The sequence below is a fragment of the Macrobrachium rosenbergii genome, chromosome 42 (genome assembly GCF_040412425.1).
Source record: "Macrobrachium rosenbergii isolate ZJJX-2024 chromosome 42, ASM4041242v1, whole genome shotgun sequence".
Taxonomy (NCBI): Eukaryota; Metazoa; Arthropoda; class Malacostraca; order Decapoda; family Palaemonidae; genus Macrobrachium; species Macrobrachium rosenbergii.
In genome coordinates, this window is record NC_089782.1 from 55,666,201 (window position 1) to 55,693,374 (window position 27,174).

General features: G+C 42.1%; 1 protein-coding gene across 5 annotated transcripts in view; it reads right to left on the bottom strand.

Moving 5' to 3' along the window:
- Window positions 1–27,174, bottom strand: part of Mnn1 (menin 1) — a 253,722-nt gene that overhangs the window by 27,956 nt on the left and 198,592 nt on the right. For 2 of the 5 annotated variants that reach the window (XM_067086512.1, XM_067086514.1), the window contains one exon: window positions 20,992–21,113. In XM_067086512.1, the coding sequence (XP_066942613.1) occupies window positions 20,992–21,113 (122 nt within the window). Of the gene's footprint in view, window positions 1–9,527; window positions 9,621–20,991; window positions 21,114–27,174 lie in introns of those variants that run through there. The other 3 variants (XM_067086516.1, XM_067086515.1, XM_067086513.1) reach the window with 3 other exon arrangements.

Consider the following 27,174-nt stretch of genomic DNA (forward strand, 5'->3'; position numbering starts at 1 on the left):
CCAGTTCGGCGACACCAGCGCCACCTACCTCATTCCATTTTCTAGCACGTTCTGCTACCACTTTCTGTTTTGTGCTTGTGCATTTTTATTGGATTATTCTTCCAATTAATCATGTCATCGAGCAGCTTTACCATCTCCAAGTTAAGTACCATCTTATTGTGGGGTTTTGTTCGATAATTTGGCTGTAATTGTCTCGGTTTTCTACAATTATGAGAATCTTTGTTATGAGCCACATTATGGCGTCCCCTGCCAGCCATGTCGATCTTGAGGTTTACCCATCAGTCTTTTCTGTTGGGGTTGTCTCCTTGTCGTTATATGTTATTATTTGCCCCTGGTTCTCCTCCTGGGGTTTTCCTTTAGGTACCCCCTCGAGGTAGCACTGGGCAGCCTCAGATCTAATTCCGCTCTCCCCGAGGTAGGCTAATTATTTTGTTTTAAGATGGTTATGAGCACATCTTTTATTTATTCTAATTTTTTGTGTTTTTGTGATGGTTTATTACAGATCTAAGTGTGGTCTTCCCTTGTTTTTTATTACATTGGGCTCAGATGTTGACCCCTTCCTCTCGCCCAGGGTGTGGAGGATCCAGGTTGAGGAGTTTTGTTGCTGTTTCCTCCGTGGTCATTTTTTGGGGTGGCAGAGTGAGCCCTTAGTTCTCTTCCTTCCTTCGAAGGAATAGAGTTCATTGATGTGTCTCCTCTAGGCTAGTCGCCTTTTTGCCCCCTCTTTTCGGTCCCGGTTGGTTCTCAGCACAAAATTTCTCTCCCTGTTTGCCTTCCTCCTCCTCCTTCCCCGCACTCCTTCGTTAACCTAGGCTACGCTTGGTTGGTATTTTATTAGGCTTTGCCTAGTCAGGAGTTGGGCATTGAGTTGGTCGCATCCCTCCCTAGTAGTAGGCCACCCTCCCAAGTTTTCATTATGCTTGGAGGTGTGTGTGTGCAGTTGAGCGGGTGAATCATTTTCCCTTGTCTCCTGTTTTCTTCCTAGCCTACCACTCTTCCCCTACCCCACCACCTCCCCCTTCCCCCTCCCCAGCCTTGCTCTACTTCGATGCGGGTGACGCTAGATGGCGTTTTCTCCGAGTTGAGGGGACTCCTCTGGTAGAGGGATTCGCTCCCTCCCATACAGTCCCAAGCATCGCTGTGTTTGTATTGGTGGTTGTTTACTCGCTCCAACTCGAACGGGTTCGAACATTCTCTCCCACATCTTTTCTTTCCTCCCCGTCGGGTTTCTTGGTTGGGTTGTTTACGCTTGCTCCGGCTTATGTTATGTACCTGGCCTATCATGATTTAGCATCTCACCCACCTTGTTTCACTGGCGGGAAGTCCGAGAGAGAGAGGAATATATGAAATTTTTGGATCCCTCCGGTCCCGGAGTGGTTTGCTCATTTTACCATCACTTGTTTATTCTATTAATTAATTTTATATATATATAATAAGTGTATTTTATCTTACGGAGTGGGCTACTCACTCCGTACTTTACTTATTTTATATATTTATTGAGTCCGGTGCTACACCCTGGGGTTCCACCGTTGTTTTTACTGGCAGCCCTTGTGGTGAGTTCCTGTTGTCTCAACCTTTCATTCCTGGAGTATTCCGGGGTCTGGAAGTAATTTACCTTCCACTCTGTGTAATTTGGAGCTTGTTGGCCTAGTTTTTAACGAGGGTTTTTATCCACCGGAGCATTCGGTTGTAAGTTGAAATTCCCGGCCTTCCAGCTTTAGATTGCTTAGAGTGGTAGGTTCATGTACTTTTTACACTTACAGACTGTTCGCTGTGAGGAGCCAGGGTGCACCGCTTCATTCCAGCAACCTTATGGACACGTAGTGTGCCGGACCACGCTGGTTGTGCGGTCCGGTTGGGATGACCTGGTAGTCTGGCACCTGACGGCTGTGAGGTTTGCTTTCGCTTCTGTGCGAGTGTCCAGGACGAAGTCGGTAAGTGATAGTTTTCTTCTTTATTACGCTCCTCATTTTAAATAGTGTTTATGTGGTTCTCGAACCGTTCTTTCGTTCAAGCTAATTGTCGGTTTTCTTACAGGCGGACGAGTCCTCCAAGAAGTCTTCCTTGGAATCTCCGCGCCTGGGTGGCTGGGTTTTGGGAGAAACGTTCGTCGGGAAGCCCTATGTCCTCGACGCTAAGTTGAGGGACCTGCTCTACCCCGGCGCGGGTGGCGGCCGCAGTGCCAGAAGAACTTGGCCACCCCATCATCCAGCAGATCCGGGATGCGACCCAGCCACCCCAAGTGGACATCCTTACGCTGAGGTTTCGGAGGACGTGCCGCCATTAGACTTGGACCTGGAACCAATGAATACGGAACAGGACCAGGTGGTAAGTAGTGAGGTAAGTGAGGTTGTTGGGGGGGCCCCCCTTTTGACTCCCCAGCTTCATCTGTGTCTTCCTTTACAGGTTTTGTGAAGTCTTCCTCCTTGGGTGATAGGGCTCCATCAGCTATCCCCAAGTTGAAGTTGAAGACTTCATGGAAGGCGAAAGGGCTTTAAGTCCTCGTCTTCCAGGAAAGCCTTGCCTTTCCCCGTCGAAGGCTAAGGTCTCAGCACCTGTAGCCTCCGGGAGCAAGTCTGGTTCCTCCGGCAAAGGCGCGAGTAAGAGGGCATCAAAACCAAGCCCTCCTCGCCAGCCTGCCTTTGACGCTTGGAGGCCTTTGCTAACCAGCTGTTTGAAGGTTCTCGGCGGAGGTCGAGTCCAAGTTTACTCAAATATCAGAGAAGTTGACCAGTCATGACAACATACTGGCGGGGATGGCTCACCCACCCCAGCCAGGTGTATGAGACACGCGGACCTCCCAGTATGCCAACCCCTGGCGTTTCGCTCTCTGGGCGGATCTCTCCCTTTGAAGGTCCGGGAACCCGGTTGGAGGCGTTTGAGTTCTTTCCCCCGATCTCCGGGCTATTCAGGCATGAGGGCAGGCTTAACGGTGGAAGGTCTTGGCACGACAAGGCGGTTGGAAGAGCTGGAGTTCTTCCCTAGGGACCAAGCTCCGATCTCTTGCACTCTTACCCAGGCTAACGTTTGACTCCTGACGGGGAAGCTTCACCATGTTCGCCCAGATGGCCCGACTCCTGTTTAAACAAAGTGCTTTGAGGGCAATCCTGGCACTTACCTCAGTTAAGGGAAACAGACTCCACATCCCTGGTATTCCCAGGGGGTGATGAGTTCTGGACTGACGCGCCGTCCACCTTCACTGTTGGAAAGCTGGATGCCTTTTGCGCTTCATCTCAATTTAGCGAGCAGCTTCCCAAACTACCGGAAGCCTTGCTGAAGGCGGAGTTTGAGGCCCGGACTAAGCTAGCCCGGTCTTTGAACTCCGTCTGCCTCACTGAAGCCACTGCCGTCTCCTGTGCAGACGAAGCCTTTCTTTCAGGTCTTGCTAAATCCCTGCTGGTGGGTTTTCAGTCCGACCTGTTTGACTTTATCATGGCCAGGCTTGAATGCAGGAAGTTTATTTTCGCTGATGCCACCATCCGTCACGAGCCTAACAAGCTCGTGAAGAGCTTGATCTGGGGACCTAACCTCTTCCCTGAAGAAGAGGTTACGAATGTTCTTAGGGAGGCTACAAGGGCCAACCAGAGTCTGCGCTCTCGCTGGGGCATTTCTGCCTACAAGCGTAAGACCACAGAATCTGGCAGCCCCCAGACGAGGAGGCAAACGATTCAGGAGGCACAAGAGGCCCCATCATCAGACGGTAGTCCAAGCCGCCCTGGTCTCGGCAGTGGCACAGCCCTCCACCTCAAAGGCCCATCCCCAACAATATGTGCTGGTTCAACCAGCCCATTCCCTGCTGCACCCTCGTATGTTGCTTCACCAGCATACAATCCAACCTATGAGGGCCGTGGATTCTTTCACGGCCTTAATAGGAGCGCAAGGGGGGGAAGAGGTAGGGCTCCTTACAGAGGAAAGTCTAACACCACCCCAAGAGGTAAGCCTGGACGTGGTAGAAGGAACAAACCCGCTCCCTCCCACTGAGAACAAACAGGTAGGTGGTCGCCTGTATTGGTTCAGGGACCAATGGACCTTCAGCCCTTGGGCACACAGCATTGTGTCCAAGGGTCTAGGATGGAGCTGGATCAAAGACCCTCCTCCTCTGACCAGGTTTTACCAGCCACCCTCATCAATCCTGCAAGATTACGTGGCAGAATTGCTCAACAAGCAAGCAATAAAGAAAGTAAGGCACCTAAAGTTTCAAGGCAGGTTATTCACTGTTCCCAAAAAAGACTCCGATCAGCAAAGAGTGATCCTGGATCTGTCGCGTCTAAATCTCTACATAAAATGCGACAAATTTCGCATGCTTACGGTAGCTCAGGTACGGACTCTACTTCCGCGTGGAGCCGTCACCACCTCTATCGATCTTTCAGACGCTTATTATCACGTCCCGGTTGCGCGGAGCTTCTCTCCGTTCCTGGGTTTCAGACTCGGGAATCAAGCCTGCTCCTTCAGGGTCATGCCTTTCGGTCCAAAACATTGCGCCCAGGATATTTACCAAAGCTGGCGGACACGGTAGTTCAACAACTCCGGTCCCGAGGGATATCCCTAGCAGCGTACCTAGACGATTGGATAATTTGGGCACCAACAGTTCTAGAATGTCGGAAGGCTACGTCCAAGGTCATCAACTTCCTGGAGTCGTTAGGTTTTCAGCTGAACAGAGAGAAGTCCCGCCTGACTCGGAGTCCCGGTTTCAGTGGCTGGGTCTCCAGTGGGATCTGTCCTCTCACACGTTATCCCTCCCGCCTCCCAAGCGGAAGGAGATAGCATCCCTTACCAGGAAATTTCTGAAAAACCAATCAGCATCCCACTGGACCCAAGAAAGAATCCTTGGGTCTCTTCAATTTGCCTCAGTGACGGACCTGCTCTTAAAAGCAAAATTAAAAGACATAAACAGAGTGTGGAGTGGAGTCAGAGCCAATGTCAAGCTCAGAGACAAGGTCTCCTCTATTCCTCGAATCTTAAAGCGAGACAAGATTGTGGCCTTGGTCCACAGTCAGTGGCCTGTCCAAGACAGTTCCGCTTCAGTTTCCCCCTCCGCACTAGTTGTTCACACGGACGCTTCCCTAAGCGGCTGGGAGGATATTCGCCAAAACAAAAGTACAGGGAACGTGGTCCACAATGTTTCAGCAGTTCCATATAAACACCCTGGAAGCTATGGCGGTTTTCTAACTCTAAAGAAAATCCGCCCCCCAACCCAGATTCATATCAGGCTGGTATTGGACAGCGCAGTGGTAGTTCATTGCATCAACAGGGCGGCTCCAAATCAGGTCGAGTAAACCAGGTGATGATTGCTATTTTCTCCCTGGCGAACAAGCACAGCTGGCATCTGTCAGCCACCCACCTAGCGGGGGTGCGGAACGTGGTGGCAGATTCCCTGTCCAGGGCTACTCCGTTGGAGACGGAGTGGTCCCTGGACGGGGAATCCTTCAATTGGATTTGTCGCCAGGTTCCGGGTCTCCAAGTGGATCTGTTCGCGACGGAGAGCAACTTCAAGCTTCCCTGTTATGTGGCTCCGAACCTGGACCCCCAGGCGTATGCCACGGACGCGATGACGGTAGATTGGAACAATTGGGAGAAGATTTATCTGTTTCCCCCAATAAACTTGCTGCTGAAAGTATTACACAAACTCAGGACATTCAAAGGTCAACCAGCCCTGGTAGCCCCCTATTGGCCGAAGAGCAATTGGTTCCCTCTTCTTCAGGAACTGGGATTATGGAGTCTCGGATTCCCAAGCCCAAACTGACCCAGACAGTACAAACCAAGACTGTGTCAGCTTCCTCAAGAATTCAGAATGCCCTAGTTTTATGGACTTTATAAAGTTCGCAGCCCAAAAGGGAGCAAACATTGACCCCGTTAACACTCTGTTTCTAGAATCAGACAAAAGAGATTCTACTCTTAGACAGTATGACTCAGCAGTCAAAAAATTGGCCTCCTTCCTGAAAACATCTGAAGCCCAAGTCATGACGACTAATTTAGCAGTTACCTTCTTTAGATCATTGTTTGAGAAAGGCCTTGCCCGGCCACTATTACCACAGCCAAGTCAGCCCTGAAGAAGGTATTCTTATATGGTTTTAAAATTGACCTTACAGATTCCTATTTTTCATCTATCCCCAGAGCATGCGCTCGTCTGAGACCCGTATCACGCCCACAATCTGTTACGTGGTTCCTCAATGATGTTCTTAAGTTAGCATCTGAGATTGACAACTTTCAATGCTCTTATCTGGATCTGTTAAGGAAGACTTTATTTCTGATTAGCTTGGCTTCAGGTGCCAGAATCTCAGAGCTGTCGGCTCTCGCTAGAGGTGATGATTTTGTGAACTTCCTCCCGTCCGGAGAAGTCCTCCTTTCCCTGACCCTAGTTTTTAGCTAAAAATGAAGACCCACAAGACAGGTGGTCCCTTGGAAGGTGGTGTCCCTTCCACAAGACCAGTCTTTATGTCCAGTTTATACCTTTAAAGTCTTACCTTTTAAGAACTCCACAGTGTAAGTCGGGTCCTCTTTTATCAGGGAGAAAGGTGGTACTCTATCGATAAATGCAATAAGGCAACAAATTTTTATTTTATTAAACAAGCCAACCCAGATTCAGTTCCTAAGGTTCATGATATTCGAGCAGTTGCTACTTCCATTAATTACTTTCATAATATGGACTTCTCAGAACTCTCTAAATACACGGGTTGGAAATCACCTCTAGTGTTTAAACGCCACTATTTAAAAACACTCAAGCCCTGAAGTTTTCTACAATAGCTGTGGGAAGTGTCATCTCCCCACCTTAATTAGTCATCTTCCTTTATCCTCCCCTAACCCCGCCCGCCTGCCTCATTTACTTCTCTGCTTGTCCTCCTGGTTGATCATGCCTCACTGCCTTGCTCCTCATATTGATATTATATTGTCTCTGTTGAGTGGAAACTGTAATTTGACATGTTATGATTGTGTTTTTCCTTTGGGGTACTGGGCTGTTTTTATTTTGCTCCATGTACCCCATATATATATATATATACATGTATGTAATTATTCCCCATGTTGTATTGTCTTGTGTGTGTAGCTATAAGGTTGTGTATACTCTTTAGTCTAAGTAATTTTCAATTATCATTATACCTTTGTAGTCTTAAGTATTTTTGGGTTTTTTCCTGCCACACTGTGGACTTGCTAACATATTTCGTAATGTTGTTTTTTTTTACTGTACTTTTCAGTTTAGTATTCAATTTCACATGTGAGAGATACCTGATTAAAACCATTTTCATTAAAACCATTTTATAGCTTGTTTTTTCTTCAGATTACCTTGTTTCCTCGTAGTTAGCAGCCTTGGCATGATTCTCTATCACTATTTCACCGGCTGACACGGGCTGGACTCAGAAAAGGGATTTTGACAAAGGAAAATCTATTTCTGAGGAAGGCCCCGTGTCATCCGGTGACCCTCCCTGACACACCTGTTGCTCCCCCCCCTACTTGCACATGCCAAGCCTGGGGGTAGTGCTAGCCTGGAATGAGGTAGGTGGCGCTGGTGTCGCCGAACTGGCGGGCGTTTGTGTGTGGGGGCTGTAACGGCTCACCGCTCTCTTCTGGGGGTTTTAACAGGGAGATATCTTTTGAGTAAGACTCCGTGGTAGTGATCCTTCACTCATCCCTTCGTTATACCGACGTCTTCCTTGGAGAAGACGCTCGATCTGGGGGTAGTAACCCCAGCTTTCCTGAAAGCTCTTTTTTCTCTGGTATATCTAGCATTTTATACCTAGAAATTCGTGCAACAATGGAATTTCACCGGCTGACACGGGGCCTTCCTCAGAAATAGATTTTTCCTTTGTCAAAATCCCTTTTTTGGACTAAATTGTTGGCCTAGACTATGTAACCTAGGACTAGATGAAATAGCAACCTGTGCTGGATGAGATCATAACCTTGCCTTAAGGCTACATAATAAGGCAATTGTGTTTTATGTAACTCATACCCTTAAATGTGAATTAAATAAACCAGACTGGGCAGTAGCCTAGATCAGAGTAAGTTATAGCCTGGCTATAAGGTTACACATTAGTGAGTTACTGTTTTATATAGTAGACCAAATAGCCTAGGACTGGATATAAACAACAACCTGGGTTAGACAGAAAATAGTACACTAACTATAAGGTTACATATTAGTAATTCTGTTTTTATATACCCTATACATTTAAGAGTGATCTATAACAATCTGGATTAGCCAATACCCTATACTAGGCTAAGAAAGAACAAAAAAGCCTAGGATTATATATAAACAGTAATCTATTTTTTTACGACTTGGTAGTATATCTGTAAGGCTACATACTAGTAGGGTCTTATGTAGCCTATATCCTTAAAGGTGATATAAACTTAGAACAGGCAGTAGCCTAACCACATTAAGCAGGAACCCCTTTTTCAGGAATATCCTGCTATAAGCCTAAAACAGCAATGGCCCAACATCAGGTAAAAGGGTAGTCTCAGCCACATAAAACACTAAACCAGATTATAAGAAGATTATTTTCTGTATAGTTTATATCCTCAAATTTTAAATAAGCCTAGAATAGGTTAAGCGAGAACCCTCTAAGAGATCCTCTACTCCTAGCTTAACATAGATTATACTAGATGCATTAACCTAAACCATATAAACAGTAGCTTGGGTTAGTTAAACAAATTAGTTCATAGCAGTTAGTCTGAATGGCATGACAATTAGAATTAAAAATTTCACTTAGCCACTGCAAAAGGACTAACAGTGTATAAGTAATACAGCCATATACAGGTATGAGAACTAACCTAAACCTTAAGAGGGGTTCAAGTTAACATATATATTTAATTAAATGTATTACAATTGCACACTTACAGTCAAGTTAACCTGTAATATGGAAACTGTATGAGGAATGACAGAAGTGTCCTCATTTAAAAACAATTAATACTAACTAGCTTCTAATAACTGTTTTATATCACTACAGGGCTGCCATTAGGCAGGATCCTCAGTTCAAGCGTTCCGTAGCAAAGTGCCCGGTTCATTTTTTGCCAGTGGGTACGGCCCATACCACCTGCCATGAGCATAGTCCTTATAAAAAAACAAGGAAAATTTCCATGGTAGCCAGATGTGGGTGAGATTTGCAGTATGCTCCTGGTAGCAGGTTTTAAGGACGGAACAGCTCCTTTTAAGCTGTCTCGATGGGTCCTAAGGTTCAGTAGGGGTGAGGAGGGGGGAGATTATATCTTTCCAGCAAAACTCAGGCAGCAGATATTTAACCCTTTCTCAGAACAACATCAATGTTTGGGCCAAAACCCAGTAACATCAGTCCCCAGTACCTCCTGGGTTAACCCTGCAGAGGAAGTAGAGGAATCTTTACATGGGGTTGACATTCTTACTAAAGAAAATGAAGTGGATGTTCTATTTCCCATGCAGCTATCATTGCTGAATACAATCTTTCCCCCAAAAGGGACATAGGTAGTGCTTGAGTTACGATAATTTGCCTTACAAAAATTTGATTTTGCGATGGGGTTAGCAATAAATACTGATACGACAATATTTAGAAAATATTTTTAATTTTGCTTGGGCGCAGGCAGCAGCGTACAATCAGGCAGCATGGGAGACAAAATTACAATAAACCAACTTCTTTTCCTCCATCTCTTTATCCCATCTTCTAATTAAAAAAGTAAAAGAGAATGATAAAAGTATTGTTAGTAATATTATATTTTTGTGTAAATGCGTACAGCCATAAACAACCGAATGAGAAACTGCAGTTTTGCTAACAACAACTGAATCGGATAACAACAGCTGTTTTGCTGGTATTTCAACCATCGTATGGTAGTAAACAATTACCATAGCTATGTTACAAATGAGATTAAGTAGAATATGACTGATATATTTTTACATTATACTCTTAATGACTATGGAGAAATGATCGGCAAGGAAATACACTGCTAAATTTAAGCTGCAAGTTGTAGCTGAAGCTGACAAAACGTTCAAGCTGCTAATGACTATAAATTATCATGAATCGGCAACATGGATGAAACTCGACTGTAAATAAAATTGGGTTAAAAAGTATTTTAATCAAAACTACTGGACATAAAAGAACACATATTACTACTGTTTTCACGCAGATAAAAGATAAATATGTAAAGCTTGTATTATGATGAAATGAAGTGAAAATAGCGAAATGGAATCTTGATTTATTTACACATAACAAATATGGCCCAAACAGCCAGCATCATCTACTAACAAAAAAATTTCACAACGAGACGTACCTAAGTTATATTTTGACCTAAAAACACTTTGTATAAGGAAAAGTAACCTTTTCCCATATAAATAAAGTATCGTGAGATTCATTTACGCTAACTAGAAGCAAGAAAAGAGCTCTGACCTGAGTTAAATATGGCAAAATAAACTTACCGTGTAATCAATTTCCAAACCAAAACAGATTGCTATGATCGCAATTTTTAATACAAAAGCAATAGGAGAATACATACAATATTATTAGATATTGTATAGTGAAGTAACACCTAACTTTTTAAAAGATCCATGGAAAAGATGTATATTCATTATGTTGATGTTTGTATAATATGATATTAATATGTGAATATACAGTACAGTCTAATGTAGGCTAGGATACTGTATATGTATATGATATACCATAGTACCAGTAGGTTCTTAGCCACGTAAAAATAAGTCTAATCCTTCGGGCCAGCCCTAGGAGAGCTGTTAACCAGCTCAGTGGTCTGGTTAAACTAAGATATACTTAACTTAACTTTATAGTGTAGGCTAAGCTAATTCTTGTTTGTTACTTAATTTCGCTTTGTACTGAATTATCATAAGTCAATCTGCATGAATCTACAGAGTTAGCTGATATTAATAATTACTATACCATATACATATAGAGTATACTTTATAGTGTAGGCTAGGCTATCATATATGTAGACAGTGAACCCCCTGTATTCGTGGGGATCCTTGCGTCCCACACCCCGCTAATAGGTCAAACATCAATGCTTAAAACCCCACTAAAAACACATTTAGAACTGCCCATTTTTGATAGCTTAAACCAAGAAAAACCCTGTATAAATGCTTATACCTGAGTATTTTAATAGTTTTATCACAAAAGTGCATTTATTCATGAAAATTATATGAATACAGTAATTAGTGAATATTTCTCAGTGAAAATACCAATAATGGGCGAATTTTTTGAATGATGGCTAGATATGTTCCACAGAGAAACCAGTATTTTTCCTGCGTGAGTCCATGAACCATGAGAACGCGAATACGGGGAGTTTACTGTAGATGGTACTGAATACCCTAGTGTAGCCTAGGCTATATTCGTGATACATTTTTTCCAACAAACGATGGGGTTATTGGAACCTAACCCCATCGTAAGTAGGATAATACCTGTACTAGGATTCGCCTAACTCCGACTGAAATGACTACATTTTTGGAGGGGTATAGTAACTTACCCAGGACTTCAGCCCTGTGATTAACAGGCAGTTACAGTTTAGTTGCTGGTGCTCTGTTAGACTGCAAAGCTCCCCCAAAGGAGATACACAGTTTGTGGCATTTGTTGAATTCCGAAAGAAAATTGAGTACCATCAAAGATGCCCTTGCCACAGAACAGCAACACAGGCAGTCCCCGGTTTATGACGGGTCCGGCTTACGACGTTCCGAGGTTACGACACTTTTCAAATATATTCATCAGAAATTACTTCCTGGTTTACGACGCATGTTCCGGGGTTATGACGCTTACGATGCCGATCCAACGGAAGAAATATGGCTCCAAAACAGCAGAATAATAAAAATTTGGAAGTTTTTTATGAAAAACTCAATAAAAATGCAGTTTACATCATTTTCAATACATCAAAAGCATTAAAAGTAAGGTTTTCTTTGGATTTTTGACGATTTTTCGGTTTACGACGCAGCACAGGTATGGAACCCCTGTCATAAACCGGGGACTGCCTGTATATAAGGGACATGAGGCATGATTCCTAAAAGGAAAGTAAGTCGGTCATGTACACCCAAAGTGTAAAAGTACAACATCCTGTAACCAAAAAGTGAGTGTGGATTCAAATGCTGCCCAAACAACGTCTAATGTTAGAATTCCGACTGGAAACATCAAATGGTCAGTTCGGAATACAGAACTTCAGATAAAAAACTATAGGGGCTCCAATACTCATCTCTGATGATACCAATAATCCTTGGCGAGACGCCTCAATGTGTATTCTCTCTCCCAATGGCAAGTATGTAATTAATGAGAGAAAAACTATGATTGAAGTTGTACATGTAGAATTTACAAACAGCAGCATGGCACCTGGTACCATCTTCACCAGACATGGAGAAACCACTAACAGAAATGGTTTTCTTACCTATGTCTATAGCACTGAAAGCTATAGAAATTACCCTTTACCAGGTCAACAAATAATGGATCTCTACTTCCATTTTGAATAAGACTTAAGTTGCTCACCAAGTAGATCCAGCCTTCTGTCCCTTCACTTTCAAAAGTATTAATCATGTGAAGACAGATTTTCAGAATTTGTAGTGACTAAAAATGAGAGACAATGGCAGAATTAAAACCATCTGCCACAGTCATCCCAGCTTTGGGAAATTCCCCTAAGGAACAGGCAAATCACCCTTTACCAGGTCAATGAAAAGTGGACCTCTACTTCCATTTTGAATAAGTCCCAAGTTGCTCACCAAGTAGCCCCAGCCCTCTGTCTCTTCACTTTCAAAATTATTAATCACGTAAACAGATTTTCAGAATTTGTAGTGACTAAAAGCAAAAGACAATGGCAGTCATCCCAGTTTCCAGAAATTCCACCAAGGAATGGACAACGCTACAACTCCCTTTTGAAAGGAAAAAGCTCCCTTTAGATATAGCTACACAGCAGTTTGGGGCCCCTATGAGAAGACTCTCAGAGGGGACAGCCTCATCAGAATTTTAAGCTAGGCTCCGACTCCTTAGTATTATAACCACTACCACCTTGCTGGAAGTTGCCACCAAAAGGCTTCTACAAGATTCCAGGATAATTTTTGCTGTTGAGGCCAAAAGCCTTATGAGAACCTGATGGGAAGCACTCTGTGACTTCCTAGAATGCTGCATAAAAGCACGGATGGAAGCATTGGAGGGCTCCATCAAATCACTTTCCAATGTCACTGCATTATTACATCCTAACCCCTTCTGTAAGGACCTGTTTGAGGACTCTGTTGTGGGTCAACTCAACGAGCATGCCTGCCAACAGAATTGTAGTGTACGCTCTTCTGGGGAAAGGGGAATCCAGGAAACAAAGAACCCAAAATTTCCCTTTACCCAACCCTAAAAAAGGCTCAATTTGATCAAAAGTCACATAAGCCTTCAGTCACCCCAAAAAGTTTTCCTCGCAAAACAAGTAGGTGGTCAGAAGGGACAATTCCCTACAAAGGGACAACAACAACAGCAAGGACATCCTTTTTCACAAGGTCCAAAAACCATCTTATTGGGGGGAAAAAGGAAAAGCAACACCTGGGATGTCTACCAAAGGCAAAGGCAGAGGAGGAGGCAGATACCAATAAGAATTGTATGGTTGGGGTTAGCTTGAAAATGACATCACAGACAGTAGAAAAAGTTTTCCCGGGGAAGCAGCAGCATTATTTATAAGTGCAGAAAGGTCCTGTTAATGTGGCCCATAGAGAAACATGCGTATATTTGCCACTAAGTACGTCTCTTCAGTGTCCTCAAGAAGGATTCCTCCAAACAAAGAGCGATCCTCAACCAATCCACATTGAACTAGCACACTGTTTGCCAAAAGTTTTGGATAATGCCTAAGTACATTGAATCATTCCAAAAGGGACTTGGACAGTTTCTATAGATCTGAAAGATGCATAATGGCACGTCCCTGTAGCCGTTCCCTTCTGCCCCTTCCTAAGGTTCTGGATAGGGAAAGATACATACAGATTCAAAGTCATGGCCTTTTGGGTTAAACATTGCCTAAAGAATATTTTACAAAACTAGCAACAGTATTCATTGGAGAACTCAAACAAAAAGGAATACAACTAATAACCTACCTAGACAACTGGTTGATCTGGGGGCCCACAAGAAAAGAGTACTTGAAATACCTAAGAGCAATGGTCAACAGACTACAGTCAAAAGGTCTGATAATACATTTGAAAAAATCCCACCTCACACCCAGCAGACATTTTTAGTGGCTGGGATTTTGTTGGGATACTTTTTATGGCTTGTTGTCTCCCCATCATTCTCAAAACAGAATAAGGCAAGTCCTCAAAAGGTTCCTTGCACAGCCCAGAGTTTCCAGATGGCAATTAGAACGTACGATGGGACTGATGCAGTTCACGTCAGTAATAGACCCAACACTTACATTGCAACCAAAAATGTGAAAAAATTCTGGCTATTGCATGCACGAAAAAAGATGCGAGACCGACTTCATCAAAAGATTAAAAAAGTTGGGGAGATACTTCGGCCTTGGATCCAGAAGGAATCTCTGGCGAAGCAGGTCATCATGATTTCTCCATCTGTACGAGTGATAATCCACACAGATACCTTGCTGACAGGTTGGGAGGATTGTCAGGTGGCAGGGAGGTAATCAGCTACTCTGATGAATTCTTATATCAACTTCCTGGAGCTGACGGCTGTCTTTTTGTCTCTCAAAAAACTGAAATCTCCAGAAGAGAGAGACAACATAACTACAATATCCTACATCAAGAGGTCGCGATCACGTTCACCTTCTCTCAATATGATATTGCTAGCCGTCCTTCGGTTGGCGCATGCAAGGAAGTGGCACTTGGCTGCAATTCACCTTACAGGGGGTCCCATTGTAATAGCAGACTCTCTATCAAGGAAATCGACAGCCTGAACAGTGGATGCTGGACAACCACTATTTTCCAACAATAGCCAACATGCTTCCACAACCGGACGTGGACCTGTTTTCCATGTACGAGAAACACAAACTCCTACTATATGTCTCCGAACCTTGACAGCCAAGCAACAGCAAGAGATGCCTTCCTACAAGACTGGAGCAAATGAAGGACAATATCTTTTTCCTCCATTGTCCCAGAGTTAGAAGGTTTTGAGCAAACTCCTAACCTTCAAAGGAACAGCTTACTTAGTATCCCCAAATTGGCCAAACAGGCATTGGTTCCTATTACTTCAACGACAGACAAAAAGACAATTCCACTATCGTCCGCTGTTGTATCCCAGACAGTAGGAGGAAAAATTCTTTACGCATCCTCCTTTCTGAGCCGAGACCGTCACATATGGATTTTTTAAAAATACCTATTGTGAAAATTACTCACACAACATTGCTAGGTACCTAGTGCAAAAATTACAAACACCATCTATCTGGCAACACCAGTCCGTATGGAAGAATATCCATACTGAGAGCCCAGTTGAGATTTCTATAGAAACACTTTTTATTTTTCTTGTATACCCTTTTGAAGACAAATGCCTTGCAGTTATGACAGCCATGGCATGCAAGGCTGTATTAATGGAATCCTTGCTTTATGGATTTTGTTCTACAAAGGCCCGCTCCTGAAAGGCTTCCAATTACTTGGTCCCTGAACAAGATGCTTAGACTTCTATCAACCCCTCAATTCAGCGGACCCAATATGACCACAACGCACATGCTACAAAAGGCGATCTTCTTGACTGCATTAGCATCAGGAGTTCGTATTAGTGAACTGGGCTCTCTTAGATGGGGACGATGCATCATGCAAACAGCTGGCCATCAATTATTATTGTCCCCTGACCCATCATTCCTGGCCAAGAATGAGGATCCTTCAAAAAGGAAATCTATTCTTATAAGAAAACTCAATTTAGCAGACAAGACATTACGCCCGGTTCAAGCACTTAAGGTTTACCTAGAAGTCACAGCAAACATCCCAGAGGGTCCTTATTTTCCTACACCCTAGCACAAACTAACCACTCTCCCTACAAGGGCTGAGAATGATTGTAGTGTCTCTCATTAAAAAGGCAAATCCATACTCCTTTCCTACGTCACATGATATTAATAAAGTACCTACGTTGTCGGCCTTCTTCAAAAATGCTTCTTTCAAAGAAGACCCTTGGTTTTCTGCCGTAGCACCTAGGGGGTTAAGACTAACCATGCCACCTACTGATACACAATGTAGTCAAATTTGTTCGAGCACGTGCCAATAATTTAACTATTGCGACTACGCTATCAAAAAACAGGTTTTGATGTGGGAAAAACCTATTTTTGGCAGTCACTGTTGAGTCCTCAAAACCCTCCCACTTCCCTGACAAAAAGGCATGGGATTTGGGCAAGGGATCATCTTGCACTGACCAACAGAGAGTAATGGCTCCTTGGTCTTTAATGGCCCAGTTGTAAAGAAGAGGGTAGACGTGCATGTGCAACAGTCACTTCTCTTTCTTGCATGTTCTTTTGATGTTGGAAAAACTGGGTTCAGCTTCGCTGAAGATGAGGGAAATTGCCCTCTTATCTTTGAGTCCATTATATACATCCATCATGTGTTATGTTAATCATTATGACACAATACCTGGCCAAAAACACCAACTAGAAGAGAATTCTTTGATATAAGTTTGGTCACCAAGGAGCTCTGGTAGACCATGGAAGGTAACTCCTTGAGAACTCAACAGCGACTACCAGAAATTGGTTTTTCCTACGTCAAAACCTGTTTCCTCACATGAGCTTCTGAAGAAAACACTTCTTCGCCTCCGGCCATTATGTCAAACTGTCAAGTAAATTAACATTTACCCTCTCCCCCCTCCTCCTTTCTCAAGTCGAGGATAAAATGATTGGGAATGCTAATTTTTTTTTTTAAATGTTAAATAATTTACTGCACAAATGCATGGAAAATATTATATTATTTCTATTATTATTTAATCTTAGGAAAATAATTTACTTATCATACAAAAGAAACATACATACATATGACATGTCGGAAAAATTCTCTCATCTAAATAAGAGAGAGTGAGAGAATTATTATTTTCATTATTTAATGTTATCTAATCATATTAAACTTAATATTAAATTAATTGAAAATTAGCACAGCAAATCATAATTTTACCATAAAATGTACCCTCTAAAATGATTCTACTATATCATCCTAAAACACACATATCATTTTAATATAATTTCAATAGTACAGGCAGTCCCTAGTTATCAGCAGGGGTTCCGTTTACACAGCGTGATGATAAGCGAAAATCGCGGATAACTGAAAAGTGTCGGTTATTGGCACCTCCGTTATGTATCAGCATCAATACACGATTATCAGTGTTAAAAATCGCTGATTTTCGTCGCTAAACAAGCCCTGAAAAACGAATCGCCGATAAACAAGACCACCAATAACCGGGGACTGCCTAATATAATTCTAATATTTCAATAGTATCAATTCTGAGCACCTATCTTCGCTTTAATGAGGTCCGGGTCCGTCCTGAATGGCAGGGAGATCACCAGTTTCTCTCTCTCTCTGAGTTACGTATTATTTAATCTTACGGTATTATTATTATTATTATTATTATTATTATTATTATTATTATTATTACAGTATTATTATTAATCTTAATATTTGAAAATTAGTAAATAATTTTTTTATCATAAAAAATGTATTTAGTCATGAAAATAATATCAAAATACACTAATTAGCGAATATTTCTTGATGAAAAAGTCCGTGAATTGCCGAATTTTCACGAATAATTTATAGATATGTTCCACAGTGAATCGATGAGTCCGCGAATCGTGAGAACATGAAAAAGTTAAGTATACCTTAGTTTTACCAGATCACTAATATGGGGGGTTAACTGTATAAGTATTTCTAGCGGGGGATACCAACAACAAGGATTTTTGCTTAACGCTGGTGGTTGTGGTCCCTATACCACCCACTGTGTATGTATGTGTATATATACATATATACATACATACATACATACATACATACATACATACATACATATATATATATATATATATATATATATATATATATATATATATATATATATATATATATATATATATATATATATATATATATATATATATATATATATATATATAAAGAGAGGGAGAAAGAGACAGAGAGAGACAGAGGGAATCCCCCTAACTCTCTCTCTCTTGCTAAAAGCTATAGGAAAATACTCGCTTTATGCGAAATATTTCTGTCTTATCATAGTACTGTATATATATTTTCTTCAGAATATCATTCAGTATTTACAATAAGTTGAAATTATGAAATGGACAGCAATCGCCTATTCTATCAGGAAATACCGAATCCATTATTATTATCAATAAGATTATTATTATTATTGTTATTATTTTTGTCTAAAAATTTAATTATTTCTATATCATATTTTTAATATTTTTCCTATTTTTATGTCTCATTTATTCTATTACATTATCTAAATCTTCAAAATTATTATTTTGTCATTATTTTTCATGGGGGGGGGCAATTGCCTAGATGCCCATTCCCTTGTAGTTATCACCATCCATATTTTGGTTTTCCACTTTATCTGAATTATGTGATTCTGCTCCTAGAGGTATTACAGGTACTGTTACTTTGGGAGACAGTGGAATGTTTGATTTAGTGTCCTGTTTTTGAATGATAGCTTTTGGTGAGATGAGTGGGTTGTTTTTCTTTTTAGAGTTTGGTTTGGTGGAATTAGGTGGGATCTTATCTAGGTGTCTCTTCCGAGTTGTGTTATCTGTTTTATCACATTCGTGTGATTCTATTTCTTCTTCGTCTTCCTCTATGTCACTGTTCGTTTCTATTTCCGGTAAAGAGGTAAATTGATTGTCCACTGTGATAATGTCATTGATGTCTATAATTTCCTAAGAAGAGTTCTTTTCATCTTGTATTTTGTTTGGTGGTACTTCTATATTTCTGTTATTCACTTCAGTTCTGGTATTGTTTGATTCTGAAGTATCTGCATACCTAAATGTCTTAGCTGAGTAATTCAATCCTCTCACTTTTGGTTCTAACTTTGCTTCCCTGATCGACATTCCAGTTCGTTCTTGTAGTAATTTAAGTTCAACATTTAATGGCTGTGTGGCCATATTTGCAACAGTTCTTGCATTGCATGGGTTTTGGCACATAAGGCCATAGTTCCCTATTTAATCCCCATATTTTCATTTTCAAGAATAAGGTTTGGCCACTAAACTTTATCTTTGCTATTTTGATTGATTTATTTTTGTCTTTTCTGCTTGGGACCTCACACTTTTCGCTGTCTTTAACGTTGTATCTTTTCTGTAATGAATCTAATAATACTGACTGGTTTTGTATTTCTTCTTCTAGATTTGGCACTACTACTGTGCCTTGTACACTGTTCATGGCATCATGTCTTGTAACACTTATATTTATGTTCTCTATATTTTTAATGTTCTGATAACTGTCTGACTAGATTCTGGTTGATGTTTCAATCAACCATTCCCTTTTTTTAATTTGTCTTATGCTCATCTCTTGTGATGGGCATCGGTTCAACAGGTAATTTTCCCATTTTAATAAAGATAAATCTCCATCAGCTTGTAAATTTAAAAACCTTGGCCAGTTTGAGTCTCCAAAGAGGGAATCAAAGTGAACCAAGGTAGAGTAAGGTCTGTATTTTCTTCTATTTACTCTTTTAGACTCCAGAGAGAGACCGTATTTGAAAAGTTTGAACTATTTTTTGTTCCTTTTTTTGTTTGGGACACAGGCACAGAAACATTTGGCTCAAGGGAGAACGGTTCCGTTGTCACAATGCCAGGTCCTTTTTTTTACAGGGATATACTTTTCCTCAGATTGGTTGTCAACAATTGGTATGGAAGGTGCTGAGGTCATCGATAAGGGTCCAAGAGGAATTGGAGGTAGAGGGGGATAAGGAGATTCCCCAATACAGCCTGGAGCGCTTTTGATAATTCCTTTGTTACTCTGGCTATATTCAGTCGAGGAGAGATTTGAGGTACATGAAAAGAGATACTTTGTCGAGATCAGCAATGTCCAGAGTATGATAATTTACACACGCGAGGCCTCAGAACTGAGCTATGATGGACTTTGACAAACAAGTCATTTGTCCTCTTGGGTTTTGTCCCCTCAAGAATGGGGCCAGCAAAGTCATCCTGCATGTGTACTGGGAGTGGTGAGAAGAGTTGACAACCTATGCAGCCCGCATTGTACATCCACCAGCCTACAAGCTTGTGACCCTTGCACTGAGTAGGGACCTTATGGTATATCTCATGACTGGGGTGGTTTCAAATGCGATGCTAAAGAGGCACTTAGCTACCAAACCTCCCTAGGAAGCAAAAGAGAAAGTTGGAAAGTGTAGGTTAGCATACGTAACAAAGAAGAAGAGGGATAGGAGGGTCCACTAAGCAGTTGGGTGGGAGTCACCTATCTGTTAATTATACTAAATTGATGCATCATGTTCAAAGAACAGTCATTACCATAATTCCGTGCAAAGGTCGTCACCGATACAGGAAGAGGGAAGCACAAACACTTATAGGAAAAGAAGTAAAAAGGAGAAGATTTCCAACCAATTAGTTGAGCCCACTGCAGAGATTGAAGACAAATAGTGCATTCGATCCCTTCAGCTGGCCCCCAAGCTCCCCCGCCTCGACAAGGGGTTGGAACCTGGGGACTTATGCAGTATATTTTGTTAACAATACGGGGAAAAAAGGTAGATAATTTCAGCTTGCATAAAGTTTTCAGTTTAAAATATGATGGCTGTAGTTTATATGCATATTGCGTGTTTGCAGTTATGTTGTACTGACAAGGTTAGGTGAGGAAGGGTACGGAGATGCCCTTGAACACCCCTAGATTTTTTTACTTACCCTTATCTGGATTTCACCATTATCTGACAGGTCCTTGGCTCTGTTAATCCATATAATTTAAGGATTACAGTACTAGTTTCCATCTTATCTCTCGCCTTAAAACTGTCAATACAGTTCTTCCCAGTCCTCTCAAGTCCCACAGTATATTATTCCTGTCTAAATTCAACACTCACAAACCACTGTATCTGAATCACAACAGAAAGGGTTCACAGAAGGTTTAAAGCTAAACCTAACAAAATACACTAATTACAATGATCTTACCTCTTCGGTCAAGTTAATGCAATCAGTTGCCATATTGCCATTCTGATCTTGCGATGTTCTGGCCTCTGCTGCTGCTGCTTTTTCCACAGCAGATCCCTGAAGGTCCCCATTATCTGAAAGATCTACAACATAACAGTTACATCTCAAAACTAGTAGCTTCACATCTCCAAGTACCATCAAAATGAATCTGAGCTAGTAACTTCACATCTCCAAGTACCACCAAAATGAATCTGAGCCCTTAATAAGCCATTGGCATAGCAGGTGTGAAGTCTTGTCAATGGTAATTCTCTAAAATTGGATTGCTAATTACATGAATGAAACTTCATGTATTCTTTACACATGCAATGTAATTGTTTCTATTACAAATACCAAGTTCTACAATGTAAAACTACAATGTGATATGTAAAACTGTTAACACATCCATGACATTATTGTACACTTTTATCTAAATAACAGAACTAAGCTGCTATCCAAAGTTGTAGGTATGATACATTACTGCCAACCACTCTCAACCAGCATCTCTGCAGTTTTATTTCTACACTAGTTTATTCCTACACTATACATCCCATCCGTCTTTGCATGTGGAATTTCTTCAGCACAGCTGGAAAATGGTCGTTTAACTTTTAAAGAAGGTGGTTAGGTAGTTAACTACCATCTGACTGGTGGGAGTCCAGCCCATCTGGACAGTAAGCATTCACCTTGCTTTTGGCCGTCGTGCAATGAGGAACTCTTCTGTACCCTCTGCCCTGCCTGCCATTTTTCTTGGTTTTTGCTACACTCCTGGTGGGACTGTTTCTTGTTTTTCCTTGCTATATATATCATGTGTAGTTGTGTTTGTGATAATTACACAAACCCACAAATCAAGTGATAAGCCTGACAAGTGGAAGGCCGGTACCAAGCGTGTGTCCTGGTACCACCTCTAAGCCTTGTAATCATTACCGCTCGTCCACTGATGTAGACAATCATGTCCTCTGCATAAATTGCAGAGGGCATGATTGCAACCCTGAAAGTGTTTGTGACAAGTGTTGTGACTGGTCTCCTGTGCAATGGGTGAGGTTTTCGCAGAGGAAGTACAAGAAAAAGGCTTTCAAGGCTTCGTCTGGTGGTAACATGCCCCCAATGATTCCTGTGTTGCCAATCCTTTTTGTTCATTCTTACCTCCTGCGAAACTCCCACTCACTGGCGTTACTCCTACGAGAGCGATTTCACCCTTGTTGTCTTCGCTTGTTTCATCAGGCGGAAGTTGTTGTGGGGGGGCAGGGGACCAGGACGATCTCTGTTCTTTCAGAGAGGGAGGAATCCCCTTTGGAGCGAAGAGAGGCTTCCTCTACTTACTTGACTTTTGCAGGTGTTCGAGAGACCAAGGAGCTTTGAGAGACTTGGCACTCTCTGGGTCTCTTGGGTGTGCCTTCGGTGCAGGGTTTGCTCAGCCACCTGAGGGCCTCTCAAGCCCCTTTAGTGCCTGCTGCTTCGGTCACTGTGACTACTGCCACAGTAACCATGTCAACTGGTTAGAGACCCACTGCTGGTTCCTTCTATCTCCATGCCTGTCGTCTGTGCTCCTGCTGCCATCCTCCGGTTGGGGGGATGCTCTCCTGCACTCCCTGATGAAGAAGGCATACAGCAAGAAGTTGAAGAAAAGGACCCATAAGGTATCACCATCGTCTTCGTCATTGTCTTCTGCCACCTCCCCAACCTCCTTCTTCCAAAGCTCACAAGCAGAGGAAGAAGGTCGCTTCTCCCTGCCTGAAGAAGTCCCGTTCTGGGGCTTCCGAAGAGCTGCTTCCTTCCACGGAAGAGGCAGAGGGATTTCTCGGGGAGTCTCCCTGGTCTTCGGACTCAGGGACTGTGGGTGACTCGGGAACATCAGGTGCACGGGCCTCCAAGAAGACCCACGTCACCAATACTAGTTCCAGGAGGACTCCTTCTCAAACTAGTATAGAGCCTACCTCTGCCCGAGTTCCTCCAAACGCTTGGGTAGAGAGAGCAACCAAGGATCGTACCTCACGTGACCTGAAAGCACCAGGTGCGCAGACCTCCAAGGAGACCTGCTTCACACACCAGGTACTCGGGTTTCTTCGAATCCTTGAGTCACCTCTACCAGTCCATGGGCTGGTGTAGCCCCTTCTAAGAGAGAGAAAGTGAGTGCAAAGAATACAGGTGCTGCCTCACCCCTTGCCAGTGCTCGCTCGAGTACATGGCCAGGGTCCCGCACAGGTGTAGCTGTCTGCTTACCTAGAGAAGACTGGAGTACACTGAGAGTACAGCCTGAGTACACAATCGTGAGTGTGCAATCGCTCTCACTGGATCAGCCCTCATCTGCATTCCTGCAAACAAGCCAGCTCACCTGGGGATGGCTTCCAGACATGTGCACGTGAACCTGTTTGCTTTCCTTGGGATAGCCCTTGCCCACGTTCGCTGAGTGCGTGCACTCTCCTAGACCTGTGCAGTCACTGTCACCGCGGGTTGACAGTCACTTACGGCTTTCCTCTCCTGTTGGAGCTCTGGTTTCCGGCAGGTCAGAGAAAGGTACAAGGTACTCGGGCCCTCTCACCTCTTCCCTCAACCTCTTGGGGGGCCGTGAGTCAGAAAGAATTGTTCATAGTTAGAATGCCTTGTCTCAACACAGCCCTCCCACAAAGGCTTACGTTCTGGGTTCGGTCTTTGGATCAACTCAATCGTATGCCCAAGTGGTTGAACAGGAGCCTGGGGTTCTGCTGAGGGTCTCCCTCCCGCGGGAAAGTAGCCCAGGAGGACTGTGTTCTGAAAGAAACCGAGGGTCCTTTCCCTTAGGACACAGATACCCCTGAGCTGCAGAGGACCTTTTCAGAGATTGTGGGGTTGATTCGTCCAAACAACAATCCCGGGGAAGGGGCCACAGCCACGAAGGAACCCCGAGCCTGGTTAGGCCTGCCATAGTCCAATCTTTCTGAAGGGGTTTTGGAGCAAGTGAACTCTCTGGTCTCTGGGGAGGAGAATTCACTTTGCTTTAGCCACTCATATGAGATGCTTCCTCCTCCCCTTCCTTAACAGAAGCACTGCTATATGCCCTCAGAGAAGCCCTTGCCGCCCAAACAGGTTGATTTGGACTTGGTTCGCTCGGTCCGGGTCTGTCACTGCAGCAGCTTGGTGCTGAGGGTATCACCCTCTTGCAGTCTCATGGCTGGACTTGTGGTCCCTCACATTGTTCAAGGCCACTGCTTCTTCCGGTTCCAAGAAACCTGAGGAGGATGCCACCTTCGCGGGACTGAGCTGGTCTGGAGGTAGGACCATCACCTACCTAGCCAACCAGATGGCTAACCTGTGGGCAAACTTGGTACTTAGGAGGGATGCTGTCCTGAATCAGGTATCCAAGTCTGTGGGCTCAAGTCAGCACTGGCTTTATGGAATGTACCACTGCTGGGTCCCACCCCTTACTTCCCTCGAGAGTTGGTGGATGCCATGGCAGGCAAACATTGGGTCGAGAATAATGACCGGCTTGTCCAACAGGTAGTGGCAAAGATCTCCAGGTCTTCGCGTGTCATTGTGGCCTGACCTTCAGGTCAGGCTGGCATTTCCTCTACAGACTCTAAGAAGTCCCAGGGTTCAAAGGGTCCTCGTAGGAATAACCAGCCTTCTTCTGCCCCCACCAGGAAGGGTACACAGTCCTGCTCCTTTCAGACCTCCTTCTAGTCAAATGGGGACAGGAGCAAGAAGAGAGAGCAGGACGCTAGGGACAGTGTTCCCCTCCACATGCTGCCCTTTCTCTCTCCAGGGAACCGTAACACAAAATCCATTATATTTAACTTCATAGGAATGTTTCCAGAAGATTTTAGGTTCTTAATTTAAGCCAATGGGGACTGGAGTGGACTGGTGGACAGAGAAACCATTGAAGAGGGTGTAATAAAATATTCTGGTTACCTTAAACCTAGTTTATTAACCCTTTAACGCCGAAGCCCTATTTACAAAAACGTCTCCCGTATGCGGCAATTCGTGAGTTAGCGCCAAAGCGGAAAAAAGTTTTTTCAAAAAATCACAGCACGCTTAGTTTTCAAGATTAAGAGTTCATTTTTGGCTCATTTTTTTTTTTGTCATTGCCTGATGTTTAGTATGCAACCATCAGAAATGAAAATAAATATCATGATCATATATAAATATTGGAATATATGACAGAGAAAAAAAAAACTCGTATATAATTGTATACAAATCGCGCTGTAAGCAAAACGGTTAAAGCTAACGAGTTAATTTTTTTTAGTTGTATTGTACACTAAATTGCGATGATTTTGGTATATAACAAATTTAAAAATTATCAAAGCAACACAGAGAAAATATTATCACAAAATGATGCATGAATACGTAACTCGCGGACATAAAAAAATGTTTTTTTCAAAAATTCACCATAAATCGAAATATTGTGCTAGAGACTTCCCATTTGTTGAAAAATGAAGCTAATTGATTGAATATTACTAGACTGTAAGTGTTTTAGCTTATAATTGCAGTTTTAGACCATTTCGGTCGAGTTAAATTTGACCAAAGGTCAAATTTTTTCTATTTTTCACGATTTATATGAAAATATTTCAAAACTGATAAAAGCTACAACCATGAGTTATTTTTTGTTGTATTGTACATGAAATTGCGCACATTTTCATATATAAAACTTTATGTAACGACTAATATAAAGCGGTGCAAATATTACAACAACGAGACGAAAAGAATTTCTGAGATGTTCGCCGAGTTACACAAGACAGATGTAAGGAAAATGTTTTTTTAAAAATTCACCATATATCGAAATATTGTTCTAGAGACTTTCAATTTATTGCAAAATGAAGTTAAACGATTGAATATTACTAGAATGTAAGAGTTTTAGCTTACACAATTGCGTTTTTTGACCATTTCGGTCGAGTTAAAGTTGACCGAAGGTTGAAATTTTGGCAGTTATCGTGATTTATGTGAAAATATTTCAAAACTGATAAAAGCTACAACCATGAGCTATTTCCTGTTGTATTCTACATGAAATTGCGCACATTTTCATATATAAAAGTTTATGTAACAACTAATGTAAAACAATGCAAACATTACGACAACATGACAAAAGAATTTGAGATGTTCGGCCGAGTTACCGCGCGCAGACGTAAGGAAGAAGTTTTTTTTTTCAGAAATTCACCATAAATCGAAATATTGTGCTAAAGACTTCTCGTTTGTTGCAAAATGAAGGTACATGATTGAATATTACTAGAATGTAAGAGTTTTAGCTTATAATTGCGATTTTTTACCATTTCGGTCGAGTTAAAGTTGACCGAAGGTTGAAATTTTGGCAGTTATCGTGATTTATATGAAAATATTTCAAAACTGATAAAAGCTACAACCATGAGTTATTTTTTGTTGTATTCTACATGAAGTTGCGCACATTTTCATATATAAAACTTTATGTAACGACTAATATAAAACAGTGCAAACATTATGACAATGTGACAAAAGAATTTCTGGCGTGGACGTAAGGAAAAAGTTTTTTTCAAAAATTCACCATAAATCGAAATATTATGTTAGAGACTTCCAATTGGTTGCAAAATGAAGGTAAATGATTGAACATTACTAGAATGTAAGAGTTTTAGCTTAAAATTGCGTTTTGTGACCATTTCGGTCGAGTCAAATTTGACAGAAGGTTGAAATTTTGGCAGTTATTGAAAATATTTCCAAACTGATAAAAGCTACAACCATGGGTTGTATTTTGCTGTATTGTACATGAAATTGCGCACATTTTCATATATAAAACTTTATGTAACGGCTAATATAGATATAGAACAGTGCAAAAATTACGACAAAATGACGAAAGAATTTATGAAATTTTCGGTTGAGTTACCGCCCGTGCGTAAGAAAAAAGTTTTTTTCAAAAATTCACCATAAATCGAAATATTGTGCTAGAGACTTCCAATTTGTTGCAAAATGAAGGTACATGATTGAATATTACTAGAATGTAAGAGTTTTAGCTTACAATTGCGTTTTTCAACCATTTTGGTCGAGTCAAAGTTGACCAAAGGTTGAAATTTTTTGTAGTCGACGTACGGTACGTCCACTCGGCACCCAACAGACAATTTTAGTCGACGTATGATACGTCCAATAGGCGTTTAAGGGTTAATCCTAATTACTTTACATATTTACACTGAGACCAGGATTCAGAAAGCGGACAGACAAACTCATAATCAC